This window comes from Malus domestica, chromosome 05 (genome assembly GCF_042453785.1).
Source record: "Malus domestica chromosome 05, GDT2T_hap1".
In the NCBI taxonomy this organism is placed as follows: Eukaryota; Viridiplantae; Streptophyta; class Magnoliopsida; order Rosales; family Rosaceae; genus Malus; species Malus domestica.
This window is the reverse complement of record NC_091665.1, coordinates 27,245,510-27,271,017: the sequence shown is the minus strand read 5'-3', so window position 1 is coordinate 27,271,017 and position 25,508 is coordinate 27,245,510. Positions and strand designations below refer to the sequence as shown.

Sequence of the window (25,508 nt, the reverse complement as noted above, 5' to 3'; positions counted from 1 at the left end):
CAAGGTTCAAGTCAAAACGACGGTCGGAGGGGCCAGACATTTTCAAAGGTGTTGAAGAGAGAAGAGGTCGGATAAATCAAGATCTTAGAAGTGCAAGAATGAAGCTTCTACTGGTGGAGATTCAAGTGTGCTTTGGAACTTAATGCCAGCCCCTATAAAAAAATCTGCACTCGACGGAGTTTCAGAAATCGAAGAGGCGCCTGCTTAGAAATCGAAGAGGCGTTTGCTTTCTCAAAAGCTGGGCTGCTTAGAGATCACGAGGGTTGGTCTCAGAAATCGAAGAGGCGTTTGCTTTCTCAAAAGTTGGGCTGCTCAAAGACCACGAAGTCCGATCTCAGAAATCGAAGAGGCGCTCGCTTTCTCAAAAGCTGGGCTCCCCAGAGACCACGAGGGCCGATCTCAGAAATCGAAGAGGCACCTACTTTTCCAGCTTTGTCAGCACCTGTCACACGCACACTCAGCTTTGCGGAAATTATGGGCATTCTGTCGAAGACTTCTGGGGAAGTAGAAAACACATGAATCTTACTGTTCAATCACCCACTTCCCACACGCAACAATAGCTCATGGGTACCACAGATAACTTTGCCAAAGTTCTCTGCCAAAGTTGAGCACGTGAAGCTTGCAGCTCCCATTACATCGCTCTGACCAAGAAGGGTAAAAGAATAGCAAAGAAACAGCACTAACAAAGTTTAGACCCATAAATTTTGAAGGTCTAGCTACCATATTATTACCCACAAAGGTAAAGGAACAGTACCACTGCTGGATAATTGGAAAGTCCCTGTGTGTCAACCTCTGTGCTTCGTGGCAAGGTAGACTAGCAAACATGCCCAACCTTTACTCACATTCGAGAAAACACTCCCAATAAGATTGCTTGCTCCAAAATCGAAGAGGCACCGTCCTCCGAATCTCGAGAGCCAGACTCCCAACATGACTACTTTCTTAAAAATCGAAGAGAGGGTAAAGGAACAGTACCATTGCTGGATAATTGGAAAGTCCCTGTGTGTCAACCTCTGTGCTTCGTGGCAAGGTAGACTAGCAAACATGCCCAACCTTTACTCACATTCGAGAAAACACTCCCAACAAGATTGCTTGCTCCAAAATCGAAGAGGCACCGCCCTCCGAATCTCGAGAGCCAGGCTCCCAACATGATTACTTTCTCAAAAATCGAAGAGACACTGCTCCCCGAATCTTAGAGAGCCAGACCCCCAGCATGGTTGCTTTCTCAAAAATCGATGAGGCATCGTTCTCCGAATCAATCAAAGAGGTGCTCGTTTTCTCAAAAGCTGGGCTGCTCAGAGACCACGAGGGCCGATCTCAGAAATCGAAGAGGCACCTACTTTTCTAGCCTTGTCAGCACCTGTCACACGCACACTCAGCTTTGCAGAAATTATGGGCATTCTGTCAAAGACTTCTGGTGAAGTAGAAAGCACATGAATCTTATTGTTCAATCACCCACTTCCCACGCGCAACAATAGCTCATGGGTACCACAGATAACTTTGCCAAAGTTCTCTGCCAAAGTTGAGCACGTGAAGCTTGCAGCTCCCACTACATCGCTCTGACCAAGAAAGGTAAAAGAATAGCAAAGAAACAGCACTAACAAAGTTTAGACACATAAATTTTGAAGGTCTAGCTACCATATTATTACCCACAAGGGTAAAGGAACAGTACCACTGCTGGATAATTGGAAAGTCCCTGTGTGTCAACCTCTGTGCTTCGTGGCAAGGTAGACTAGCAAACATGCCCAACCTTTACTCACATTCGAGAAAACACTCCCAACAAGATTGCTTGCTCCAAAATCAAAGAGGCACCGTCCTCCGAATCTCGAGAGCCAGACTCCCAACATGACTACTTTCTCAAAATCGAAGAGAGGGTAAAGGAACAGTACCATTACTGGATAATTGGAAAGTCCCTGTGTGTCAACCTTTGTGCTTCGTGGCAAGGTAGACTAGCAAACATGCCCAACCTTTACTCACATTCGAGACAACACTTCCAACAAGATTGCTTGCTCCAAAATCGAAGAGGCACCGCCCTCCGAATCTCGAGAGCCAGACTCCCAACATGATTACTTTCTCAAAAATCGAAGAGACACTGCTCTCCGAATCTCGAGAGCCATACCCCCAGCATGATTGCTTTCTCAAAAATCGAAGAGGCATCGTTCTCCGAATCTCGAGAGCCAGATACCACAGACCACTTTTTCAAAGTGCTCTGACAGAGTTAAAACATGTAAAACTGGCAGCTCCCACTACCGTGATATGACCAAGCAGGGTAAAGGAATAGCATTACTACTTGTTGTTAGGGAGACTCCTATATATGTCGACCTCCATCCCCAACGGACAGGCAGACCTGCAAAAATGCTCAACCCTTCATCATATCTGAGAGGGCACTCCCAACGAAGCCTTTAGAAATATTCAGCTTTCTTTCCCCCCGATAATACCTCTGCAAACAAGCTATACTAGAGCAAGAATATCTCATATCATCAGGGTTAAAAGCAAGAGTATCCCATATCATGCTTTTTCCCTGTCTTTTCCTTTGGCCTTGTTTTTACCTGCAAGACAAGGAGAAAGAGAGCAATCAGTCAGCACTTGGAATCAAGCTTTCAGCCAGGAACTGAATGCCTGGAACCCCTTACCTGATTACTTACCTGGCATTGCTCTCGAGTACTCATCTTCAACATCTTATGTTTCCAGGGAAGATTCCGCATCTGCTTGAGGAACAGATAGGGCAAGTGCGAAGGATACAAGAAAGCATGTGGAGACAAGCGTAACAGCACACGTGCCGATACATCCATTACTCTGTCAAAAGCAAAAGTATCCCATATCAGCAGGGTGGAACGTACTCTAGATTTGATGGACTTGTTTTGACCCTCAAATTCTTCAGTCGGCCTTATACTCTGGAGGAAACCAGAAAACCGTCCAGCTCAGTTCAAGAATAAGCCTGTGGAAAGTTACTTCTTCAAAAGCAAAAGTATCTCATATCATCTCTTCTCATTTTTCTTCTCTTTATCCTTCATGCTGCTGCAAGATGGGGAGAAGGTGAACAATCAGTCGGAGCTCTGATTGCTTACCTTGTCTGTCACCTCTTTTAGCAGACCCCCTAGCTCGGCGACTTGGGGGACTCCTACTACATGGTTTGTATCGCGCTTGACCAAGCCTGAAACTACAAGTAAGCTTCAAGTGAAATTGATACATTACCTTGTGCATCTCCACCAGTTAAAGATACCACCCCTGGATGGAGAAAGAGTACTTCCAGAGAAGATGCCACATCTACCTATGAGACAGATAAGGCAAGTCAAGACGACACCACACTCCGATACTTAGAAGTTTCGTGATTACGAGATCATTCTCCCACAATATTTCCTAATGTCATTTGTACTAAATCATTCACTTGTACTCACTAAAGGAGAGCTTGAACCTATGTACTTGTGTAAACCCTTCACAATTAATGAGAACTCTTCTATTCCGTGGATGTAGCCAATCTGGGTGAACCACGTACATCTTGTGTTTGCTTTCCTATCTCTATCCATTTATATACTTATCCACACTAATGACCGGAGCAATCTAGCGAAGATCACAAAAAGCGACCGTTTTCGCTACCTAGGATCTATCTTGCAAGAGAACGGAGAATTAGATGGAGATCTCAACCATAGAATACGAGCTGGATGGATGAAGTGTAAGAATGCATCCGGCATGTTGTGTGACCGTCGTAGGCCACTGAAGCTCAAGGGAAAATTTTATAGGACGGCAATAAGGCCAGCGATGTTGTATGGCACAGAATGTTGGGGGGTGAATCATCAACACGTACACAAAATGGGTGTAGCGGAGATGAGGATGCTTCGTGGGATGTGTGGGCACACGAGAAAGGATAAGATTGGGAATGAGGATATCCGAGGTAAAGTAGGAGTAGCCGAAATTGTAGGAAAGATGAGAGAAAATCGGCTCCGGTGATTTGGACATGTGCAAAGAAGGCCGACTGATGCTCTGGTTCGAAGATGTGACTACGGGACAGAGGTTCAGGGCCGAAGGGGTAGAGGAAGACCTAGGAAAACTTTGGAAGAGACTCTAAGAAAAGACTTAGAGTACTTGGATCTAACAGAGGACATGACACAAAACCGAGCGCAATGGCGTTCTAGGATTCATATAGCCGACCCCACTTAGTGGGAAAAGGCTTTGTTGTTGTTGTTGTTGTTGTTGTTGCTGGTATCTTTCTGCTAAATTCTGAAGGTATCCCAAAATCTGAATGGAGTTGACAATCGGAGAGTTATCCATTTTCAGTTTGGAATGGGTGCTACTCTTGCAGGAGTCTGCCAGGTACCTCTTACGGCAGTTCTGCTGTTTTTTGGATTGACACAAGATTATCGTATTGTGCTGCCGCTACTTGGAGCTGTGGGTTTATCTTCGTGGATTACATCTGGACAGACGAGGAGAAAAGTTATCGGGAAGACTAAGAAACTCAAACAGGGAAACACTAGTAGCATTCAACTACCTGAGGTGCTTTCCACTACTGCTAATGGGATATCTTCAAGTGGTACTTCAGCTGAAAGGACATCTAATGCCAGTGACCTGTGTGAAATTGAAAGTTCACTCTGTATAGATGGTTCTGATACTGATACTGAACAGTCAGAAAAGAGAATAATTGTATCCGAAGCCGTGAGGACGAAATACATGACTGTTTTAATGGACACGTTGCTTGCAGATGCGGTGAGTCTCATGCTTGCAGAAAAGCAGCCCTGTGCCCATGATTGTCGATAATGATCATATTCTAATTGGTTACTGACACTTAAAAGACATTCAAGAGTTCAGCAATAAATATGCCAAATCAAGAGGACAGAAACCCAAGGTTATTCTAGCTTTTTTGTGTTGCTAAATTATTGCATTCACAGAACTGCTGCTGATTTTCCCCACTTGTTGAATAACTGGTTGTGGTTGTGGTTGTACATGCTACAGGAGCTTATAGTATCTCAAATGTGTTCTTGGGACGGGGAAGTATGCCGAGTACCATGGACGGCTGCATCCACTATGACTCTCAGCTCAGAATATTATGAATAAGTACAGAATGGATCAAATTCCAGTTGTTACACAGCATGAATAAGGCCTCTTAGACCTTTCTTTCCTTTGGTTTGTGCAGAGCTTTAGCAACCAGAGAACCCATCACTACTGGATACACTGATTTGTTGATAAAACAGAATACCTGACATCAGATCAGATTTTGATAAAACTGTCTCAGGGCTCTCAACCTAGCCCGGGCACATAAGATTCCGACATCCACATTCGTGCCTTAGACTGCCACGTGACACACTCAGCAAGTCTTCCAGTAGACGCTCGATTGCTGAATAGGGCTCGGGGTTGGTTCTGCCTGAACAACTACCAAATCTAAATATAACTGATGGACACAAGAACATATACAAAGTTATTGGAAGAGAAACCGTCAAATTGGGGTTTTCCTTATACCATTTTGCCTTGTAATATAGTTATTGGTTTTACTGCAATACCGTACAGGTTATCGTTTGTTAATGAAAAATGAAAATTCTTTTGAGTAAAGAAATGAGTTAAGCAGATTATAATCCTAATTTCGGACATCCAAACTTTTCAAAAACGTCGGTCACCTACAAATATGAATATCTAACACACTCGGCGTGAACTTTGATGGAAAGATTGAAGCAGCCCAGCCTGTCCCCAGATAAGGAATCAGCACCACACTGGAGAACCACAGCCCCAGATTTAAAAATTTCCATAACCTTCCCAATGATGGGCTTGAACAAGTAATTGTAGCTCTCATCATCAATCCCGTCATCCAATGGAACATTAAATGAGTAATACTTCCCTTTCCTGTAACCATTATCACGAATGTCCCCCGTGCCAGGGAAATTCTTGAAATTTTCGGGATGTCATACCGAACTGATCCCGAACCATTTGTAGGGAATTCAGTATTGCCTATTCAATGGTTCGGTAATCCTGAACCAAACCGGCACTATGTATTTATTTATTTTTTTCATTGATATCATTCCAACCCTGAACTTTGTGTAGCAATTCACCAGAATTAAGAATTTGAATGGTTAATCTTAATTAAGCGCGGAATAAATCCTAGGCTTGGGTATCCTATTAGATGAATCAGGTCAGATACCCAAAGTTGTGGCAAGGATGGAAGAAATTTATTCTACTTTTTTGAGTACCTTTGTTAGCCTAGAAACATGGTTAAGCTTTGCATTGTTAGCCTAGAAGCATGGTTAAGGTTTGCAGGCTTGCTTGCCTGTTGCTTTGGAGTTAGAGTTCAGTTGTTTAAACTTAAGATCTATATTTTGAAGCGAAGGGAAAATATGTTGTATAGTCTTTTACATTGAAGTCGATACAGAGTCCGAGACTAGGGTAGATAATTTTGTGTTCTGTGTATTGTGTATGTTCTGTGTTTTGGTTGTGTGTGTTGTGTGTTTTGTGGGTGTGCGCGTTGCTTATTCATGGAGTTTGACTGATGATTTTTCCCTTAATCTTGAACTTTTCCACTTTTTCCCTTAATCTTGAACTTTTCCACTTCTTCCCTTAATCTTGAACTTTTCCACATTTCGTCCGAGACCCAGTCTCTACATCTGTTCATATATTATTGTTGTTGGCATGCCATCCTTTATTTTTCTCAACAACTGGGTAGTGTCTCATCCTTTATTTTTCCCTACATCTATTCATGAATTTGTATTTTAGTTGGTATAAAATTTCAGATTGGTATAAGGTAAAAAACACAAATTTCAACTAATATGAAATTGGGCTCACAAAATTTTAGGCCAAATTCCAAATTTCAACCCACAAACCCAAAATCTCAAGTTTCAACCCAAAATGCAGTCCCAAAATACAGAAAACATTTCGAGAATTCTGAAATTCGGAAATACCAAAATTTCGGATCAGGGTCGGTCTTCAGATTCCCGTCTCGAAAATGATCGGTTCGGGATTCCACATCCCATATCAAATCAGCCCTAGTCATGACTTTCTTACTTTGGCCAAGGCACATATATTCAGGTGAAATTCTAGACTTTCTTATGACCTCTTGATAGTCTCGGAAATAGAAGTCATAAACTAACCCATTGAATTATTATAGAATAAATATGGGAGCTTTAATGCAAATGGCTTGGGCTAAGTTTATTTTTAAAGAGAAAATTGTAGCAATGATCCCTCAACTAAATGTTCATTATCATTGGTTCCTTAACTCATCAAAACGTGAAGCTATGATCATTTCCGTTAACTTCATCATAATTCCTTCAAAATGAGTTATATTAGAATGACCATTGCTCTAATTGGGTTATAGTTGAGGGACAGTTGCTCTAATTGGGTTAAGTTGAGAGATCATTTCTCCAGTTGGGTAAAAGTTGAGGGACCATTATTACAATTTTTCTCATTTGATTTGCCCCTCGATTCAGCCTCATGTGCGTAACACATGACTCATTTTGACGGAAGTTCTAACGGAGTTGAAGAAAATGACCATAGTTGTACGTTTTGAGGAGTTAAGGAACCAATGATTATGAATTTTTAATTGAGAGACCATTACTCCAATTGAGTTACAGTTGAGAGACCATTGCTATAATTTCATCTTTAACAAAAAATTGTCGTATAACTTTGTTTAATGAAAATGATTTAAATTTTAATGAAAAAAACTTAAATTTTAATATAAAAAACAAACTTTTAATATAATAAAAACAAAATATAAAAAAGTAATTAAAAACTGACACGCACTTTATTTTTTAAACTGACCGGTACTATACTATTTCTGAAAATTGATCACTATTTCTAAAAACTGAGTATGATATGACAAGTTATTGGTGGGAACGAGAGTGTAGTTCTCTAGCTTAAACATCAATGCGACCGGCAACGAACCAAGATTGTCTCCCCTCATTTTTCCATCATCTCCTACTTTATCAACCGTTCATTTCATGCTAAGTTGATTTAAAGCTCTAGATTTCGCCAGGTCACCAATAGCACTCATTCCCAATTTTCTTACCTTTACCACCACCACCACCACCAAAGCTCAACCCAAGACAGAGATCGAGTCCAAACCCCTCAGGGTTAGAAAAGTCCTCATGAGACATGGCAAAACTCTCTTCCCTGGACAACAGTGACTTAGCCAATGACCCACTAGCAGAATCTCCTCCACTCTCCATTGAAACAAACGAAGCTTCCCCTTTTCCACCTTAAATTCAACCAGAAAGCTCACAAGATCAGAACCCATATGGTGAATTTTATAAAATTTGCAAGTGGAGTGATTGCATAAAAGGAGAGACAAGGTAGCTTATAAGGCATATAGGAGGGGCAAGAAATGCAGTTAAAAGGTCAAAATATTGGGCATTAAGAGCAGTTCCACCCCTAACACAAATGCGCCAGCACCCAGCGCATTTATCCACTCAGTGAACAGTGATAGACCCCAATAAACAGTAATAGGCCAAATGCATCTCCACTCCTAAAACTACATAGCCTAGTCAATTTTATTAATTGTTATTTTAAAATAATAATTTAATTTACTAAAATATTATCAATTTTATTAAACCCCATTTAATCCACCACTCCCACTCCCCCTAAAAACCTCACCATGTCGACTTATCCTCACTTTGGCAGTACAATGTGACTGGTTTCTTAATCAGCTTGATGTCAGCAATGCATTTCTGCATGGTACTCTCTCTTAACAAGTGTTTATGCAACAATCACTCGGTTTTGAAGACTCTGTTCATCCCAATCACATATGCCATCTCCACAAGTCTTTCTATGGCCTAAAACAAGCTCCCCGAGCTTGGTATGAAAAACTTCATGGTGCCCTTACCTCTTTAGGATTTACTGGTTCTCAATCAGATCACTCCTTGTTTGTCAAGACTGATCCCATGGTGTTCATCTTAGTTTATGTTGATGACATCATTGTCACTGGACCATCTACTTCTGCCTGTCAACAAGTTATAACTTGGCTTAGTTCTATGTTTCCTATCAAGGATCACAGTGATCTCCACTACTTTCTTGGCATTGAGGTGAAACGGTCCTCCAAGGGTATTTACATATCACAAACAAAATATATTTTGGATTTGTTGAAGAAAGCTCACATGAATGGGGCCAAACCTTGTGCTACTCCTCTGAGTACATCAAAGCTTGATCATTCATCCCCTTTACTGGACAATGTTGCTCAATACAGATCTCTTGTGGGAGCACTTCAATACTTAACCTGGACCCGGCTTGATCTTTCCTTTGCTGTGAATTTGGTCTGCCAATATATACATAGTCCCCGCCAATCTCATTTTCAAGATGTCAAACACATATTCCGGTATCTTAAGGGCTCTATTGATATGGGGTTATGGTTTCTCGAAAGTTCCTCTCCTCCATCAATCACTGCATTCTCTGATGCAGATTGGGCAGGTTGTCCTCTTGACAAAAAGTCCACTGGCGATTTCTGTATTTTTCTTGTCTCTTCTCTTATTAACTGGAGCGTTAAAAAGCAACCTACTGTTGCTCGCTCATCCATTGAGACTGAGTATAGGTCACTTGCCAATATTGATGCCGAACTCACTTGGATCTGCAAACTTTTAGTGGATATTGCCTACAAATCACCCTCTGCCCCACAATTGTGGTGTGATAACATCTCTGCTCTTTCTCTGGCCAAAAATCCATTGTTCCATGCTCGTACCAAGCATGTTGAGCTTGATTACCATTACATTCGTGAAAAGGTTTTAGCTCAAGAAGTCTCTGTTCACTATACTTGCACACAGCAACAGATTGCAGATATTTGTACTAAGGCCCTTGCTAAGGATCGCTTTCATTTGCTAAAAAACAAACTTTCCCTTCAAACACCTCAGCTCAGTTTGAGGGGGGATATTAAGGATACTTATGTAAATGAAATAGTTAGTTAATACTTAGAGATACAATTCAATATTTGTTAGTCAGTTGAAATGTGTAATTAGTTAGTTGGAATGGCTGATGATGACATGTGTAAATGAGTTGTATATATACAACTATCTTGTAATTTTATTCTCAATGAATGGAAAGTTATTATTTTATAACAGTGCCGCTCCAGTACCAATCAATACTCAATCTCCGACCAAAACCTCGACACCTGGGGCTTCAACCTTCACCGCATGATCACGGAGATCAACCTGGACCACCTTAACAAGGTGTTTGTGGCCGTCGGGTTTCTGAAGTGGGACCCGAACAAGATCTGGACGGCGCTGGAGCACACGGACTCGCTGCTGTGGATGGAGTACAGGAAGATGAAGTGGTCGGTGGCGTTCGTGAGGTCGACGGGAGATGGCCTCCAGTTCAAAAATCCCTCTGATGCTACGTTGGCGTCAACATGGCGTCATACGGGCCGGTCCATGCCTCTGTCTATTTTGGGCTAGCTTGGAGACTAGCTTGGGCTGGGTGCCAGCCTATCTGCTAGGCTGGAATGGAAAGCTTGGGTGTCGGGCCATTATTTTGGTTGGGTGTCGTCTTATAAGTTCCTCGGTGGAACTGCTTTAATGAAACATGATGGGTGTTGGCAACGTGGCAAAATCTTAAGCTTTAAATCAGCTTGGCATGAAATGAACGGCTGAGAAGGTAGGAGGTGATGAAAGAAGATGAAAAAAAATGAAGGGAGACAATTATTTTTGAAATGAAATACGAGTACTACATTATCTATTCTAAAGTTGAGGAGGGGTGGCAATTTGAATTGAAGATTTCAGTTTTGTAGCCCGATGTGGTCTGTCACGTGGGTTGGGGATAGGATTCACCATTAAAATTACTCTTTTACCTATCTTCAATACAGATCGAAAGGACCGGGCTATAGAACTTGAGGGTACTTTTGTAATTGTGCATTTAAAGGGCTGTGATTGGTGTGATGACATCGAGGGGATGGTTCTGAGAGGTTGACGGGATGTGTTGCAGATAGAGAGAGGGAGTAGGCGTAGGTATTCCAGAGAAAGAAAGAGACAGGGTAGAGTGGCGATGCTGAATTTGGGGTATGGGAGAAGTGGGAATTGCAGAGAGAGGGAGGGAGGGATGGGGTTGGTTTTGATAGATTTGCTCCACCTAGGATTGTTCGTGTAAGATATCGACAGCGTTGTCCCTCTTCTGAGGTCCTCCCCAACGAAGCCGTCAATCGCCTCCTTGCTCAAGGTCATCCCCATATCTATCTCTGTCCTTATTTTCTCTCTACAATCTATGCCCTTTGGGTTTAGATTGAACTGTCGACTCTTTTATTCTTTTTAGGTGAAATTGAAGGTTTACAATTCGTGCAAGGAAAAAGCCAGAGATATGCTACTATTTTGGAAGAGAATAGATAAAGAGATGGTATCCTTCCCTTCTCCTCTGGAAAGGCATTGAGTACAAGAAGTATATGCATGAAAATATAAAAATGCATGTCTTTTTATCCTATTGATCTTAAATTTAGTCCTCTCTAATGATGTGTAGTAGGCCTCAAATTCATATCTTGAAATATTCATGTCTAAAGTTCTGTAGATCTTCTGTTTTGGGTTTTTTTTTCCTATTTTAGGCCAAATAAAAAAATTAGTATGAAGTCTGGATAGTCATTTAGAATTTTGGTGATATTGAGAGTTGATGAAGTAGGTGATGAAGGAGGAGGGGATGGAGAAGGTGACGGTACTGATCGAGAAGGTTATGATATTGGTGAATTTAAGTCTGAAGGCACTATTACTTTGCTAATTTGCACCACTGATATATAATAATTTTCATCAGAAGCAATATCTCGAACTACCGCTGCTTCGTCAGATTGAGCAGTTGAAACAATCGAGTTTATTTAATTATGATTTTTCTTATTAATTTGACCATGAAAATTGTCAATTATTTTCTAAATATTGGATGAATTGAGCAGTTTGTGTTACCCCTGTTAGTCATTTTCATGCTCATTATTTAATTGCGGACATTACATTAAACATGTTCAATCGGTTTCATAATTTCTGGTAAGTTCATGCCCACTGAACGCATCAATTTATTATATATATATATATATATATATATATATATATATATATATATGCATGATCAAATTTGTGATTAATGTAATTGGAATTTATTAAATTTTCATGATTTTATAGAATTTTTTGTTTAAATTTGTGGGTCTTTCATTTAAATTGTGGGTTTTGGAGAATTCTTAGTCAAAATTATGGGTTCTTTTGATGCAAATTTATGTGACATTAATCAACTGCAATGTCGGATATTATAATAGGTGGGCATGTTCATATGTTCTCCAATGTTGTTATATACTCTCTTATCAACTCTGAATGTTGAATTAGTCAACTTTTAATGTCAGATTAATCAAAGTTGGGCATAGTTCATATGTTTTTCAATGTTTTATAAAAACAACGCAATTTTCACTTGGTTTTGAGTATGTGGTTTTTAAAGTAGAATAGTGGGAGATTCATTTGTAAAAATTCCTCAATGATCATTTGAATATAAATTCTGAATATTACACCGCCGTTCTGCTTAAAGAGCTCTAATACATGAATAATCTGAATGAATATGTAAAGACTACTTGAGAAACTAACATTATACAAAATCTGAATGATTTTATTTCTTTCTGTCTTTTTCTGGGTTTATGCTATGGCTATTATGAGTTTCTGTTTTTCTTCGTGTTTCAGGCAGTTGCTTTTTTAGGGACTTATGACATAGCATTAGAGATGGGAAAGAAGGTGATATGTCAAAGGTAATTTTCGTTATCCGTTCAATTTTGATGGTGGTCCTTATCTTAGTTGTGTTTATTTTCTATGTTGTATATATCCATGTACATATGTGAATGTGTGTGTAGCTCAATCATCTAACAAAAAACATGCTAAACTATATAGAAAATGAAAATTATATGTATTAGTGTGTAAAGGTGTTGCCTTTCTATTATTTTGTAGTACACTACTTTTATTGTGCTAGGCACTATTCTCTATGATTAAGAAGTAATTTGCACACAACAATTTAGAACGTTTTATGTGTAAATTTCCAAAGTCATGGCACTATTGATGGTTGCTCTCTAAGCTGCCAAATTAGGTGCAAAAACAACAACAACAACAACAAAGCATTTTCCCACTAAGTGGGGTCGGCTATATGAATCCTAGAACGCCATTGCGCTCGGTTTTGTGTCATGTCCTCCGTTAGATCCAAGTACTCTAAGTCTTTTCCTAGGGTCTCTTCCAAAGTTTTTCTAGGTCTTTCTTTACCCCTTCGGCCCTTAACCTCTATCCCGTAGTCACATCTTCGCACCGGAGCGTCAGTAGGCCTTCTTTGCACATGTCCAAACCCATTTTGTGTACGTGTTGATGCTTCACCGCCCAACATTCTGTGCCATACAGCATCGCCGGCCTTATTGCCGTCAGATAAAATTTTTCCTTGAGCTTCAGTGGCCTACGACGGTCACAGAACACACCGGATGCACTCTTCCACTTCATCCATCCAGCTTGTATTCTATGGTTGAGATCTCCATCTAATTCTTCGTTCTTTTGCAAGATAGATCCTAGGTAGCGAAAACGGTCGCTCTTTGGTATTACCTGATCTCCGATCCTCGCCCCTAACTCATTACTAGGTTCATAGTGTATTGAAGTTGGATGATTTCTTAATTGCAGTCTTGAAGTGCAGGAACTGTGGAACCTGCAATGGTTGGCAGGCATTGCGGTGTGCCATGTGCAGATGATTAGGGAGGGTGCAATAACAAGTGAAGAATTACACCTTGAGAAGGTAGACTTTCCTTCATTTAGATTTTGATCCCTATGTCTGGAAAATAAGGTTTGTGATTTTGGTATGCATATGCGGTTCTTGGGTTTAAGAACAAAAGTTACTTTTGTTTTCAAATTGCAATTTGTTGGTGTCTGTGTCTGTGTGTTATGTGAATTTGTTTTGAGAACAAAAGTTACATTGGTTTTGAAATGGCATGCTTGATTCATTCAAAAGTAGGAAAAAATGGGATTTTTAATTGGTTTATATAATCTTTTATACAAAGTCTTAAAATGACATGCTTGATTCATTCAAAAGTAGGAAAAAATAAGATTTTTGCAGTGAATTTGTCCTCTTTTGGTTCAATGGTTTGGGCAAAAGTTACATTGGTTTTGAAATGGCATGCTTGATTCATTCGAAAGTAGAAAAAATTGGGATTTTTGCAGTAAATTTGTTCTGTTTTGGTTCAATGGTTTAGGCAAAGAACAAAGCTGCCTATTTGGTTCAATAGTTTAAGCAAAAAACATTGCCCTACTAAAATGCCATGCTTGAATGCTCCTCTACGTGTGTGTGTTTTGTGTTTTGTCTGCGCGTGTGTGTGTATTTTGTGTTTTATTTGGTTTCTGCTTCAATTAGATTTCAATCTTTAGACTGAATAAAACAAAGAACATGAATAGATTGTTAATGGATTTACTATGTTTGGGAATTTCATGAATTTGGATCATTGGAGGCAGAAGTTGGTCCCTTACATTTTGAGGTGTATAGATATATGCCCTTGGCATTTTAATGCAATTGAAAATGCATTACGCAATCAGAACCCTCAGCAGCTCGCGGGCAATTTATAGTTATCTCTGAAATTGAATACGGGGTATTACACAATTTTTGAAACTGAAGATAAACATTAACATTATTTTTAAAACTGAACGCATGCTTATTTTTTAAACTAAACACAATTAGGGTGCATTGATTATTAGACTAAATATGGTAAGACGAGTTATCGACGGGAACGCCTCGGGCATGAATCTGCTGCTCTGGCTTTGTCACGCCACTCACCACTGCATTTGTCATTTTCTTTTGTGGCCTCGAGATATCTTCCTCCTCGATTACCAACCGCTTGTTTTCCTCGACAACACCAAAAACCAATATCTTTTCCTATACAATATCTCCCCTCTCTCTCTCTCCTATACAATATCTTTTCCATTAAATACTATTCTTTTAGGAAAATATTATTTTCCATGGATTTTCCAGAGGCACGTGTCTGCATCCTTGACGAGGCTTTACCAAACGCTACCTGGCGATAAAACATACAAATTAAATTCCAGTGACTATTTGTCAAAAAAAATAAATAAATAAAATCCACTTACCAAACCAATATGAATTATTCCAGTGTCTATTTGGATGAAACTATAGACATCAGAATCCACTTACAACAGCAGAATAATTATAGACAGTTGCTGCCTATTAGATAATTTGGTTAAAATTCAAAGTTTTGAAGTCTTTTTCATCAGTTTTCTTTAAATGTTAAGATTCATTTAGTTTGATTTGACTATAATATGGTAGAGAGATTGATAGTTGTAAAGATCGTGTAATATCTTTGGATGAAATCAAACAAAATGAGTGTGATTCTAAAGATTTTTTATTAATAATTTAATGAGTTGATTCGTCACTTGTGCTTGGAAATATGGATTTCAAATCTTGTTCAATCTCCGTTGGTGAACAACTATATTCTCAGCCCTCTAAGATTTTGTAGTGTGGAATTCACATATTTTCGTTTGGAAATTATAAAGATGTCTTCAATCAAAATTGCTTGGAAATTGTTTGGAAATTTCTTGAAAGAAATTGGTGACATACTAATCAAGGAAAATTCAAAACCGTGAGGTCAAAGTGCGTAAAGAGAGGGCCCCATCCCATGTGAGGAACGATAGCATTCTATCTGTTCATCCTAAATTGTGCAATCATAAATTATTTTGAATTTTTATTTGAAATTAAGCACAAACAATATCTAACGAAAGGTGGTCGCACGATGCACAATGAATGGATAGGATGTAAGGATCCCTAAGATTCTTACAAAGAGAATCCTTTTCATTAGATGGTCTGCTGATCAAAGTTGAATGATCAGGATCCCCTCGAGATCTTGATTGTGAGGATCCTGGATCAATCAATCCTAGCCACTCACTACACATCCTGCATTAAGAAATCATTTGAATTTTTAATTCTTTCTACATGGCATAATAATTTTCAGCTACAGGATATGTGATGAGCAACTAAGATTGATTGATCCCTAGGATCCTCACAAAGAGGATTCAAAGGAAATCATGACTCTCCTACTTTGGCCAAATCATGACTCTCCTACTTTGGCCAAGGCACATATATTTAGGTGGAGTTCTGGACTTTCTTAGACCTTTCGATAGCATTGGAAATGGAAGTGACAAACTAACCAGTTGAATATTTATTAATGGATAACTATTAAGATCCGTTTAGTTTGATTTCATTATAATATGGTAGTAAGATTGATAGTTGTAATGATTATGTATATCTTATAATGAAATCAAACTAAATTGGATGAAACTATATAATTCAAAGAAAGATTCCAAATCTTGTTCAATCTCAATTGATGAACAACTATATGCTTGGCTCTTTATGATTTTTAGTGTAAAAATCATTAATTTCTTTTGAAAATTATAAAAATATCCTTAATCGAAGTTGCTTGGAAATCGTTTGGAAATTTCTTGAAAGAAATTGATCACTGACTAACCGGAAAACTTTGCAACCGTGAACGCAAAGAGCGTAAAGGGATGGCCCCATCCCATGTGCCCCTTCGTATACTTTAATAAGTATTCAACTCTCACTCACCACTGACATTACAATTACTCTCCGTCTCTCTCTCTCATCTCTAACTGCTTTTGTCATTTTCTTTTGTGGCCTCGAGATATCTTCCTCCTCAATTACCAACCGCTCGTTTTCCTCGACAACACCAAAAGCCAATCCAACGATCCCGTGCATTAATATCTCATACAATACCTTTTCCATTAAATAGTATTCTTTTAGGAAAATATTATTTTCCATAGATTTTCCAGAGGCATGTGTCTACATCCTTGACGAGGCTCTACCCAAACGCTACATTGCGGTAAAACAGATAAATTAAATTCCAGTGACTATTTGTCCAAAATAAAAAATAAAAATTTCCAGTGACCAAACCAATATGAATAAATCCATAATCTTCCAAGAAACGACGTCGTGCATATATAAAATAATTGCAGCATAATTATAGACAGTGCTGCTGCCTGTGAGATATATTATAAACTTTTCTTCTGAAAGTGCTTGCGCAATTTCATCTTTATATTTTTCTATGCTTTTATTGTGTGTAATCTTTGATGATTTTCTCGGAATGTGCATATACTTTTATTGAAAGATGCCTTACAGTAAATGTTTTTGGACAAAATTTTCTTTTAATTAAGCATATTTAAAAGAAAGGCAATGTTACGAATATTGAATTTGAAAATAAAATGGTGTGTCATCAATAAAATGAATACGTTTATCAACTCTTAAGTAATAAATCAATCATCAACTTTCATATCATTTAGTTTTCAAAATTTTATTTACAAATTTATCTCTTAGCATTACCTTTAGTAGAAAATTTTAAAGTAATAGCATTATCAATTATCGAATTTTTTTTTTAAGTACGTGAAAGTGACTAATCTTTGTCACTCCAAATTTTCGAGAAAATTTTCATTGTGCTGGAAATACTAGTAATACACAACTTATCATTATATAAGTACATAAAAACTTTATTTTTTAAAGGTTTAGCATTTAGGGTAAGTTCTGGGGTCTCTTATGACCTTCTGATAACCCCGGAAAGACAGATTCCAAATCTTAGGCAATATTCTAATTTCTAATAGGCAATATTCTAATTTCTAATATTGAAGGACCATATTCTTAGCCCTCTATGATTTTCTTTTAGTATGCAATTGACTTGTTTTTGTTTTTTAAGAATTATAAAAAGGTACTAGATCAAAAGTGTTTGGAAATTTCTTAAAAGAAATTAGTCACTAATTGAAAATATTAAAAATTCTACGTAAAAGAAATTGATCACTAATTAGGAATGTTAAAAATTTGTACGTAAAACGTGTAAATATATCAATTGAATGAGAAAGTGCTTGCTTTTTCTTTTTGTTTTTGTATAATTACAAGCAATGATGGACAACTAAGTGCGTCACCTAAATGCTACGGTAACGTGTCGTGTGCTGATTAATCCTTGTCAAGATTAAATTGCTTTGGATGCTCTGCTGATTAAAGGTGAAATGAGTAGATGGAGCAACGAAGTTAAATTTGTAGATAAAAAAGCGCGTAAGGCCGGGAAGGTGGGCCTACTGGCTACTGTGTGTTTGCCACGAGCCACTAAAATAAAGCCTGTGTGTTTGCCACTACCATAAAGCCCGTGGGAGCATTATCAATGATCAAAACATTCTTTAAAGTAACTTTGTCCCCATACGTAATAAGGACTACGAATTTAATGTTTCTATGTATTTACACGTTTTCTGACATAGAGAGATGGAGTTGATTGTATTCAAGTTCTCAACATTATTGTCATCGCCAGCGGAACTTTGTTTTACATCAACTGCAGACCATTAACATTTCTTCTTCGTCTTCTGCGGCCGATTCTGATGTAGATGGCAAGCTGATAAACTTTTTTTAATAATTATATATACTTTCCCAGAAATGTAAAATATAAATATACATATATATTCTCAATACTTCAATTCATTAACTCAACATTTTTCAATACAAATATGCCATGCCATGTCGGAATTCAACAGTTAAGTATGGATGCATCAACAATAATCATATCAGGTGCAAGAAAGTAATCAACCGGAGGCCCTCTAATAGCCCTGTACGGTTGAACCTAGAGCTCAAAATCTATCACTCTCACTCTGCCGGAGTCACCTCTGTGACCTGTACAGCCTTCTGCACATAAGTCGGAACCACCTAATGTAGTCTGTACGACTCAATGGTTAATATTACGCTCTAGTGCTTTCTCATCAATCATCTGTGCACATAATCTAAGGTCACCCACCAGTCGAAATCTCACTAACACTCTACGACTGGCCCGTCGCACCCACTCCGCGTGGACTGTGCGACCAGCATCTACTTGGATCCAAGGCGAGCGTGCGATGCGGTGAATACTATAAGCACTAAACCATGGTGCAGGATTTGAGCTCAATATACATCAACATCATCATAACAGTAATTAAATACTCACCTGATACTCACCTGTGCGTCCGCCGCACCATTCATTCATATGCATCATATAACAATTCATATCATTTGATGCATGGCAATTCGATTTACATTTCCATATATATATTTCATGTACTTCTATGCATGACCTTTCAATTCACGTTTCCATATAATTCTATATACCTTTCATTTAAAACATAATTTCATTCTAATTCAATTTCTGGGAAAACGTCAAGTATATATATATACGGAAAACAAACTGCCCACTCACTGATTACATCGACGTCTCGTAGGTCCCTGAGCATCCCTTGGCCATGCCCGACGCCCGCATAAGCTTCACCTATACAAAAGTAACCAATTTGACGTTATTTAACGCCTAACCCAATTCTTAGCTAATAACTCCTCATATATTGCTCAAATTGGGTATATGAATATACCACCGTGACCTACACAACCTCAGGATCATCCCCATATTTTTAAAATAATTTTTGGAGTCCTCACGCGCCCCCACGCGCCGACCTAGGCACGGACCTACGCGCGGCCACGTGACATGCACACTGGCGGTGTCAATTGACGCCGTCAGGAATATTCCGTTAAAACCCCGGAATATTCCGTTAAACTTAACATTTTTCCGTTACTGCCGTTAGGAATATTCCGTTAAATATAACGGAATATTCTCCTTTCTTCTCCGGCGGTCCTTCGCCAGACTCCGGTCGTCGGAAAACTGGAAAAACTTTAAACTCACTATTCTCCTTCGTTTTTCGTCCAAATTTTTCGTACCTTATACCAAAATGAAGCCCTAAACACCTACTATCACGTTGGAATGGTTTTAAGGTCTAAAAACAACGAGATCATACCTTTCCAATAATTCCAAAATCCGGCCAAACTCGAACCAAGTGATCCCGACGTCCATTTTGTTCAAACGAGGCACTCCGAGCCTCCTCGTGACCTCCTTAAGCTCACTGTGAGCTTGTTTTAGCCTAAAACGTAGTCATTTAGAAGATCATGAACAGTGCCATTTCACGGGGCTTTAAAAACTAGGGTTTTTCGAAATGAAACTCACCTGAATTTGGTATCCCCGTGTTCGTGAAGTCCTCAGGATCACGATGGTAGTCTTAAATTGGACGTTCGTGGAGGTTTGATTGAGGTTGTGTGTGAGTCCGTATGTTCGAGAGTAAAAGAGAGAGTGAGAGAGTTTTCTGGGATGAAAGAAGAAAAAGAGAGAGAAGGAGTTACGGGTTTTAGGGAGGGAAATAAGGAATGGGGATCCCACGTGGCCCCTTCTCAGTCCTTAACCTAAATTAATACAATAAATGTAAACCTAATTCTAAGTTCTTATCCCACAAGATAATTTAATTAACCAAAAGTTATGAACTTAGATTAAAACCAACTTCACACTTACGCACCTTGTCACGTTTAAGGTTATTTTCGTACTTTCACGTCCTCGGAATTTATAATTCCGGGACGGGCTGTGACATAATGATATAGTATATATGCATAAGTTACATGAATTGTACAAAATACTAGTAAGCAATCCACATACACTTTAATCCCCATAATAGTAGCCTCATGCCCCAAAAAATACATCAGATATCATTACAAGCTTTCACATTTTGCCTACACTATGTTTGGCCTTTAATCTTGTGTTCAAAAGGAGATGTCAATATTACCAAAAAGATATGAAACCCATGCACTCCAACCTACAAGAAAATAAAAACATGTCAACAAAAGGAAAGAAAATTACAAACTTAATTAGTATTTTTATGGGGAAAAATCAACAAAAATATATGTACCTTAATGTGTTCTTTACACATCTAAGCTATTATTAACAAAAAGTTTCTTTGGCAAATCATTATGCTCATCACACCTATAAACAATGAACATTAAGTTATATGTATATATAAATAATCATGACCATAGTAGACAATATTAAAAGATAAATAAAAAAAATGACATACCCGTCGAGCACGTTTCTGAGCCTTCTCCACTATTTCAAACTTTGAAGGACCACGCTTTGTAGAGCTTGATTCTTTTCTATTTTTAGAACCCATTGGACGACCTTTGTGAGGTTTAACATTAGGCTCAAGAGTTAATGGAAGAGAAGTATCAATAAATTCACAAAGTTGCCTTTTGGTATCCTCTTTTTGAGTAAGAGGCAACTTTTCATACTTATCTTTAAACTCCAATAGAAGGCCGCTTATTTGATCTTGTTCATTGTCCAAGCTTACATGACGATCATTGACAAACAATCTTCTATCAATCCTCCATTGTGGATGTATGTCATTTAGTTGCAAGACTTCAATATTCATCTCTCTAATCATGTGAGCACAAGGAAGACCCATTGTCTTGAGAAAATGACCCTTACATTGAGATGGAAGATCAGAAGAACTTGATGCTTCATATTGATTATATAACTCATTCAATGCAAATCTAGATACATGAGTAACAACCTCTTTGAAGAAGGGAAGTCGAAACTTGTGTGAAACTCTAACTTTTTCACTTGAAAGTTGAGTTTTGATTTCTTGAAATTGATTTTCAATAGCAAGGCATATTTTTTCTTTTACCTCGCGAAGACCTCCAGTTGAAACTTGAAGATATTTTTTTAGCGTTGCATGTGCACCTTCGGCTCTTGAAGTAACACGGTTACCAAAGTGGGTAACTTTCTCTGACCATGCACTTACAAACTTTTCTTTGTATGGAAGCCAAGTACCAAAAATATATTTCAAAACAAATTTCTTCTCCTCGTACTTAACTTCAAAACGACTCCAAGCTTCATTGAATGATGTTTCATTAGGAGATTGGATTAAAATTATCCAAGTAGAAATGAAATCAATCCAATCAACTTCTTCCTCAAAATGAGCTTTACAATTTGCAAGTATATTTTTCTCAATATGCCACACGCACAAAAGAGTGGAAGTACTCGGAAAGACAATGTGTATAGCATTCATTAATGCCAACTCCCTATCCGTTATAATCACCATAGGATGATTATCAACTCCCAAAATCTTACTAAACATTTTTAGAGCCCACACATAATCCTCTTCTTTCTCATTTTGCATGAAAACAAAACAAGAATAAAAGGATGTGTTGAAACTTGAAACTCCTATGATATCCAATAATGGCATCTTATACTTGTTGGTCTTATATGTGCAATCCATCACAAAAACATATGGGTAGCTCTTGGTCAACTCTATAGACAAGGGATGAGCAAAGATCAAATGAGTCAAGTGGCCTTCATGATCATACTCAATGTTATAAGTGAAACCACCTTCACCAAGTTCTTCTAATAATGCTTGAATAACTGGACGCCCAGTTAGACTCTCCTTCACAATCTTAGCTCTTAGATTATAGATGTTTCGAGAAACTACTTGAAGATGAGGATTGCCTTGCCGAAGCGAAGATAGAATTTGGCGTGGTGGTATACCAGCCTTACTCATTTCTTTAATTCGTAAGATTTCCTCTTGTGAAAATTGACGACAAGAAGGATGTCCACACATGTCATTTGAAAGTTCATGGTTATGCAATAAACTTTTTATCTCTAGCTTCCAAAATTCTTCACATTTCTTTTTACGCCCCTTGACTTCAAATGGACAATTTATGAGGCGAGATCCTGAGTTTTTTTTTCTTTCATCTAGTGAAGTTTTAGAGGCTCGATAATCCTCACCTCTATCACAACCAATAGCAACATATGTATTTGTCTTAGATCTTCTAATAACGGTTGCAAACCCTTGCATTAATGCTATCTTACGAACTTCCCCGATGAGGTCTTCTCGACTTTCAAAACATTTCGCCAACAAAGAGAGCATTTTATCGGGCTCATCAATCGTTGGTTGACTTCCTATATATCACAAACCAACACATTTATATATGTAGAATATATACTTTTTATCAATGGACTAGACATTTAAGTATCAAATTTATACCAAAGCATTGTATGCATTATATCAAGTTTACACCAAAACATGGAGCCTAGGTAAAACCACAACAATTAAACCTAATACCAATTTACCATTAAGTTAAAGTGTATTGGGGACCAATAGATTCCAATAGAAAATTAATTTCCCCAAAACCAACACAAATCAATATTCTCTATTATAGAGCATTGCCGTGTACATGAGAGAAAAATATGTTATAGAGCATTGCCCGGTGCATTCACGTAAGCATGGTAGTTTTTAATCTTTTGCTCCTTAGTCTCTGAGCATTGCCTAATTTTTCGTTATTCTTGTAAAAAAAAATTCTGATGTCAAAAACATTTACAAACTTAGTTTCGTGATTTTCTGATTTCTTCCCCTGGATTCAGTTACTTCATTGTTACATGATACATTTATCTTAAACCACCAGTATTCATTCATTCAATTATCATTTGAACCACAAATTAGGGAAAGAAAAAACTAAACCTAAAAAACAAATTGAGGCAAGAAGAGAACAAAAACCCTAAATTCCAAAATCAATCTTAATAATTTGAGAAAATACTTTAGAAAATTACCATCAAAAGTGTTAAGAGGAGGAATGCATTCTGAAATTTCTTCCATGCCATCCTCCTTGCATGCCATATCCAATATCTTCTGCAACTCAATGTCCATCTGGAGTTCTTCATCTGTTATTATTAGGTCATCCATTGTGGTTTTTCACAAGAAGTAAAAAAGAGGACAGGGGAGCGGAAAGAGAAGAAGCAGTGGAAATTTCAGAATAGGTCTCGTTGGGCTCGGCGGAGGGAGTGGGAGGCTTCGAAGAAGCAGTGGAAATATTTGCGGCGGCGAGGGAATCGGGCTGCGAGAGGTGTCTGGGTTTGGGGAAAAAGCAGGAGGTGTCTGGGTTTTGGGGAAGAAGCGGGAGAAAGCAAGGGAAAAAGCAGGGGAGTGGGAAGAATCAGGCTGCTACTCCAATCTACAACACAATCAAAAAATAAAAAACAACTTTTAAAAGTCAAAAAGTAAAAAGGGTATATATGGAAGAGTAAATAGTAAGATATCAATTAAGTATTAAAAAATAAGAAGGGGTGTGGGAAAGGTAATTAAGAGTGTGTGAAAATCACAACCCTTTATCAATTATCGAAAAAAAATTTAAGTACGTGAAAGTGACTAATATTTGTCACTCCAAATTTTCGAGAAATTTTTCATTGTGCTGGAAATACTGGTAATACATAACTTGTCATTATATAAGTACAGGAAAACTTTATTTTTTAAAGGTTTAGCTTTTAGGATAAGTTTTGGGCTCTCTTATGACCTCGCGATAATCCTGGAAAGACAGATTCCAAATCTTAGGCAATATTCTAATAGTGAAGGACCATATTCTTAGCCCTCTATGATTTTTTTAGTATGCAATTGACTTGTTTTTGTTTTTTAAGAATTATAAAAAGGTATTAGATCAAAAGTGTTTGGAAATTTCTTAAAAGAAATTAGTCACTAATTGAAAATATTAAAAATTATGCGTAAAAGAAATTAATCACTAATTAGGAAGGTTAAAAATTTGTACGTAAAACGTGTAGATATACCAATTGAATGAGAAAGTGCTTGCTTTTTGTTTTTGTTTTTGTATAATTACAAGCAATGACGGACAACTAAGTGCGTCACCTAAGGCCATCTCCAACCGAAGGGTCCAGAGGGCCAGAGGGCCGAAAATAGCCTTAAAACCGTATCCAACCGAGGGCTAGGCCAGAGGGCTCTGGAATCTGGGAGGGCCCCACGGGATCGGAGAGGGCTGGAGGGCTGGCTGCTTTCGGCCAGCCAGCCAGCCCCGGGCTGGCTTATTTTTTTTTTAATGTTTTCTATTGCTGTCGGTTAAAACCGACAGCATTAAAGAGGTTGTATTTATTTTTTAATAGTTCTACTATTGGTGTCGATTATAACCGACACTAATAGTTTGAATGTTTTTTTATATAACGGCTAGTAGCCGTTGTATTATTAGGCTTTTTTTTAAAAATGAATTTAAACTTTTTTTCCCTTTTTTTTTCCTTTTCATATTAATCAAATTTTGTTTCATATTTTTTTTCAATTCTATTTTACAAAATTTGTTTCAATTTTTTTTAAATTCTATTTTTTTTCCTATAACTTCTATTTTACAAAATTTGATTCATATTTTTTTTCCTATAACTTCTATTTCACAAAATTTGTTTCATAATTTTTTTCAATTCTATTTTTTTCCTAGGCCATTTATACAACATTAAATTAAATTAAGTAACATGAAACAACATTAAACAATATGAAATAACATTAAATAACATTAACCAACATACAAATTATACAACATAAAAAAACATTTAACAACATGAAACTTAAACAACATTTTTAAAAACATTTAACAACATAAAACTTAAAAGCCTACTCCATGCTTCTTTTGGCCCAACAAGATCCTGTTGTAGGTACGTATTTGTGGCACGAGAACGTATCATTCTATAGCGCCTCATATACTCATTTATAGAGATACTACCATTTAACATCATGTTGACGTCACCTAGCCGTTAGATTTGAATTTAAATTGTAGTTTTTAAATAATAAATTATGTTTGGCCCTATAGCCATTTGGCCCTCGGTTGGAGACGGTTTTTTGTGACAGGGCTAAAACGAGCCCTTTGGCCCTCTGGCCCTCGGTTGGAGACGGAGGCAAATATGGCACTGTACTGTTCAT

At 37.9% G+C, this 25,508-nt stretch overlaps 2 protein-coding genes, 2 long non-coding RNA genes and 1 pseudogene across 5 annotated transcripts in view; 3 read left to right on the top strand and 2 right to left on the bottom strand.

The window, feature by feature from the left end:
- The window catches only part of LOC103426662 (chloride channel protein CLC-e-like), a 59,146-nt pseudogene extending 53,699 nt beyond the window's left edge, over positions 1 to 5,447 (top strand).
- The window catches only part of LOC103407091 (disease resistance protein RPV1-like), a 56,130-nt gene that overhangs the window by 20,731 nt on the left and 9,891 nt on the right, over positions 1 to 25,508 (top strand). The window lies entirely within an intron of this gene.
- Positions 10,840 to 14,523, top strand: LOC139195724 (uncharacterized). The gene is made up of 4 exons (XR_011580572.1): positions 10,840 to 11,106; positions 11,200 to 11,280; positions 12,588 to 12,652; positions 13,570 to 14,523. It is a non-coding gene; the product is annotated as an uncharacterized lncRNA (long non-coding RNA).
- Positions 20,447 to 20,980, bottom strand: LOC114825386 (uncharacterized). The gene is made up of 3 exons (XR_003774060.2): positions 20,841 to 20,980; positions 20,676 to 20,749; positions 20,447 to 20,582 (listed from the first exon to the last, which is right to left on the bottom strand). It is a non-coding gene; the product is annotated as an uncharacterized lncRNA (long non-coding RNA).
- Positions 21,200 to 23,720, bottom strand: LOC139196611 (PKS-NRPS hybrid synthetase cheA-like). The gene is made up of 3 exons (XM_070822934.1): positions 23,369 to 23,720; positions 21,447 to 22,720; positions 21,200 to 21,277 (listed from the first exon to the last, which is right to left on the bottom strand). The coding sequence occupies exons 1-3, from the start codon at positions 23,499 to 23,501 to the stop codon at positions 21,200 to 21,202; spliced, it is 1,485 nt and encodes a 494-aa protein (XP_070679035.1). The 5' UTR covers positions 23,502 to 23,720.

Excerpts from the sequence above, each read along its gene's own strand:
- LOC139196611 (XM_070822934.1), bottom strand. The coding sequence starts at position 23,501 with ATGGATGACCTAATAATAACAGATGAAGAACTCCAGATGGACATTGAG. Across the intron at positions 22,721-23,368 it reads TCCTCTTAACACTTTTGATG|GAAGTCAACCAACGATTGAT; the intron begins GTAATTTTCTAA and ends TGTGATATATAG. Across the intron at positions 21,278-21,446 it reads CAACTGGAGGTCTTCGCGAG|CATCAAGTTCTTCTGATCTT; the intron begins GTAAAAGAAAAA and ends ATCAATATGAAG.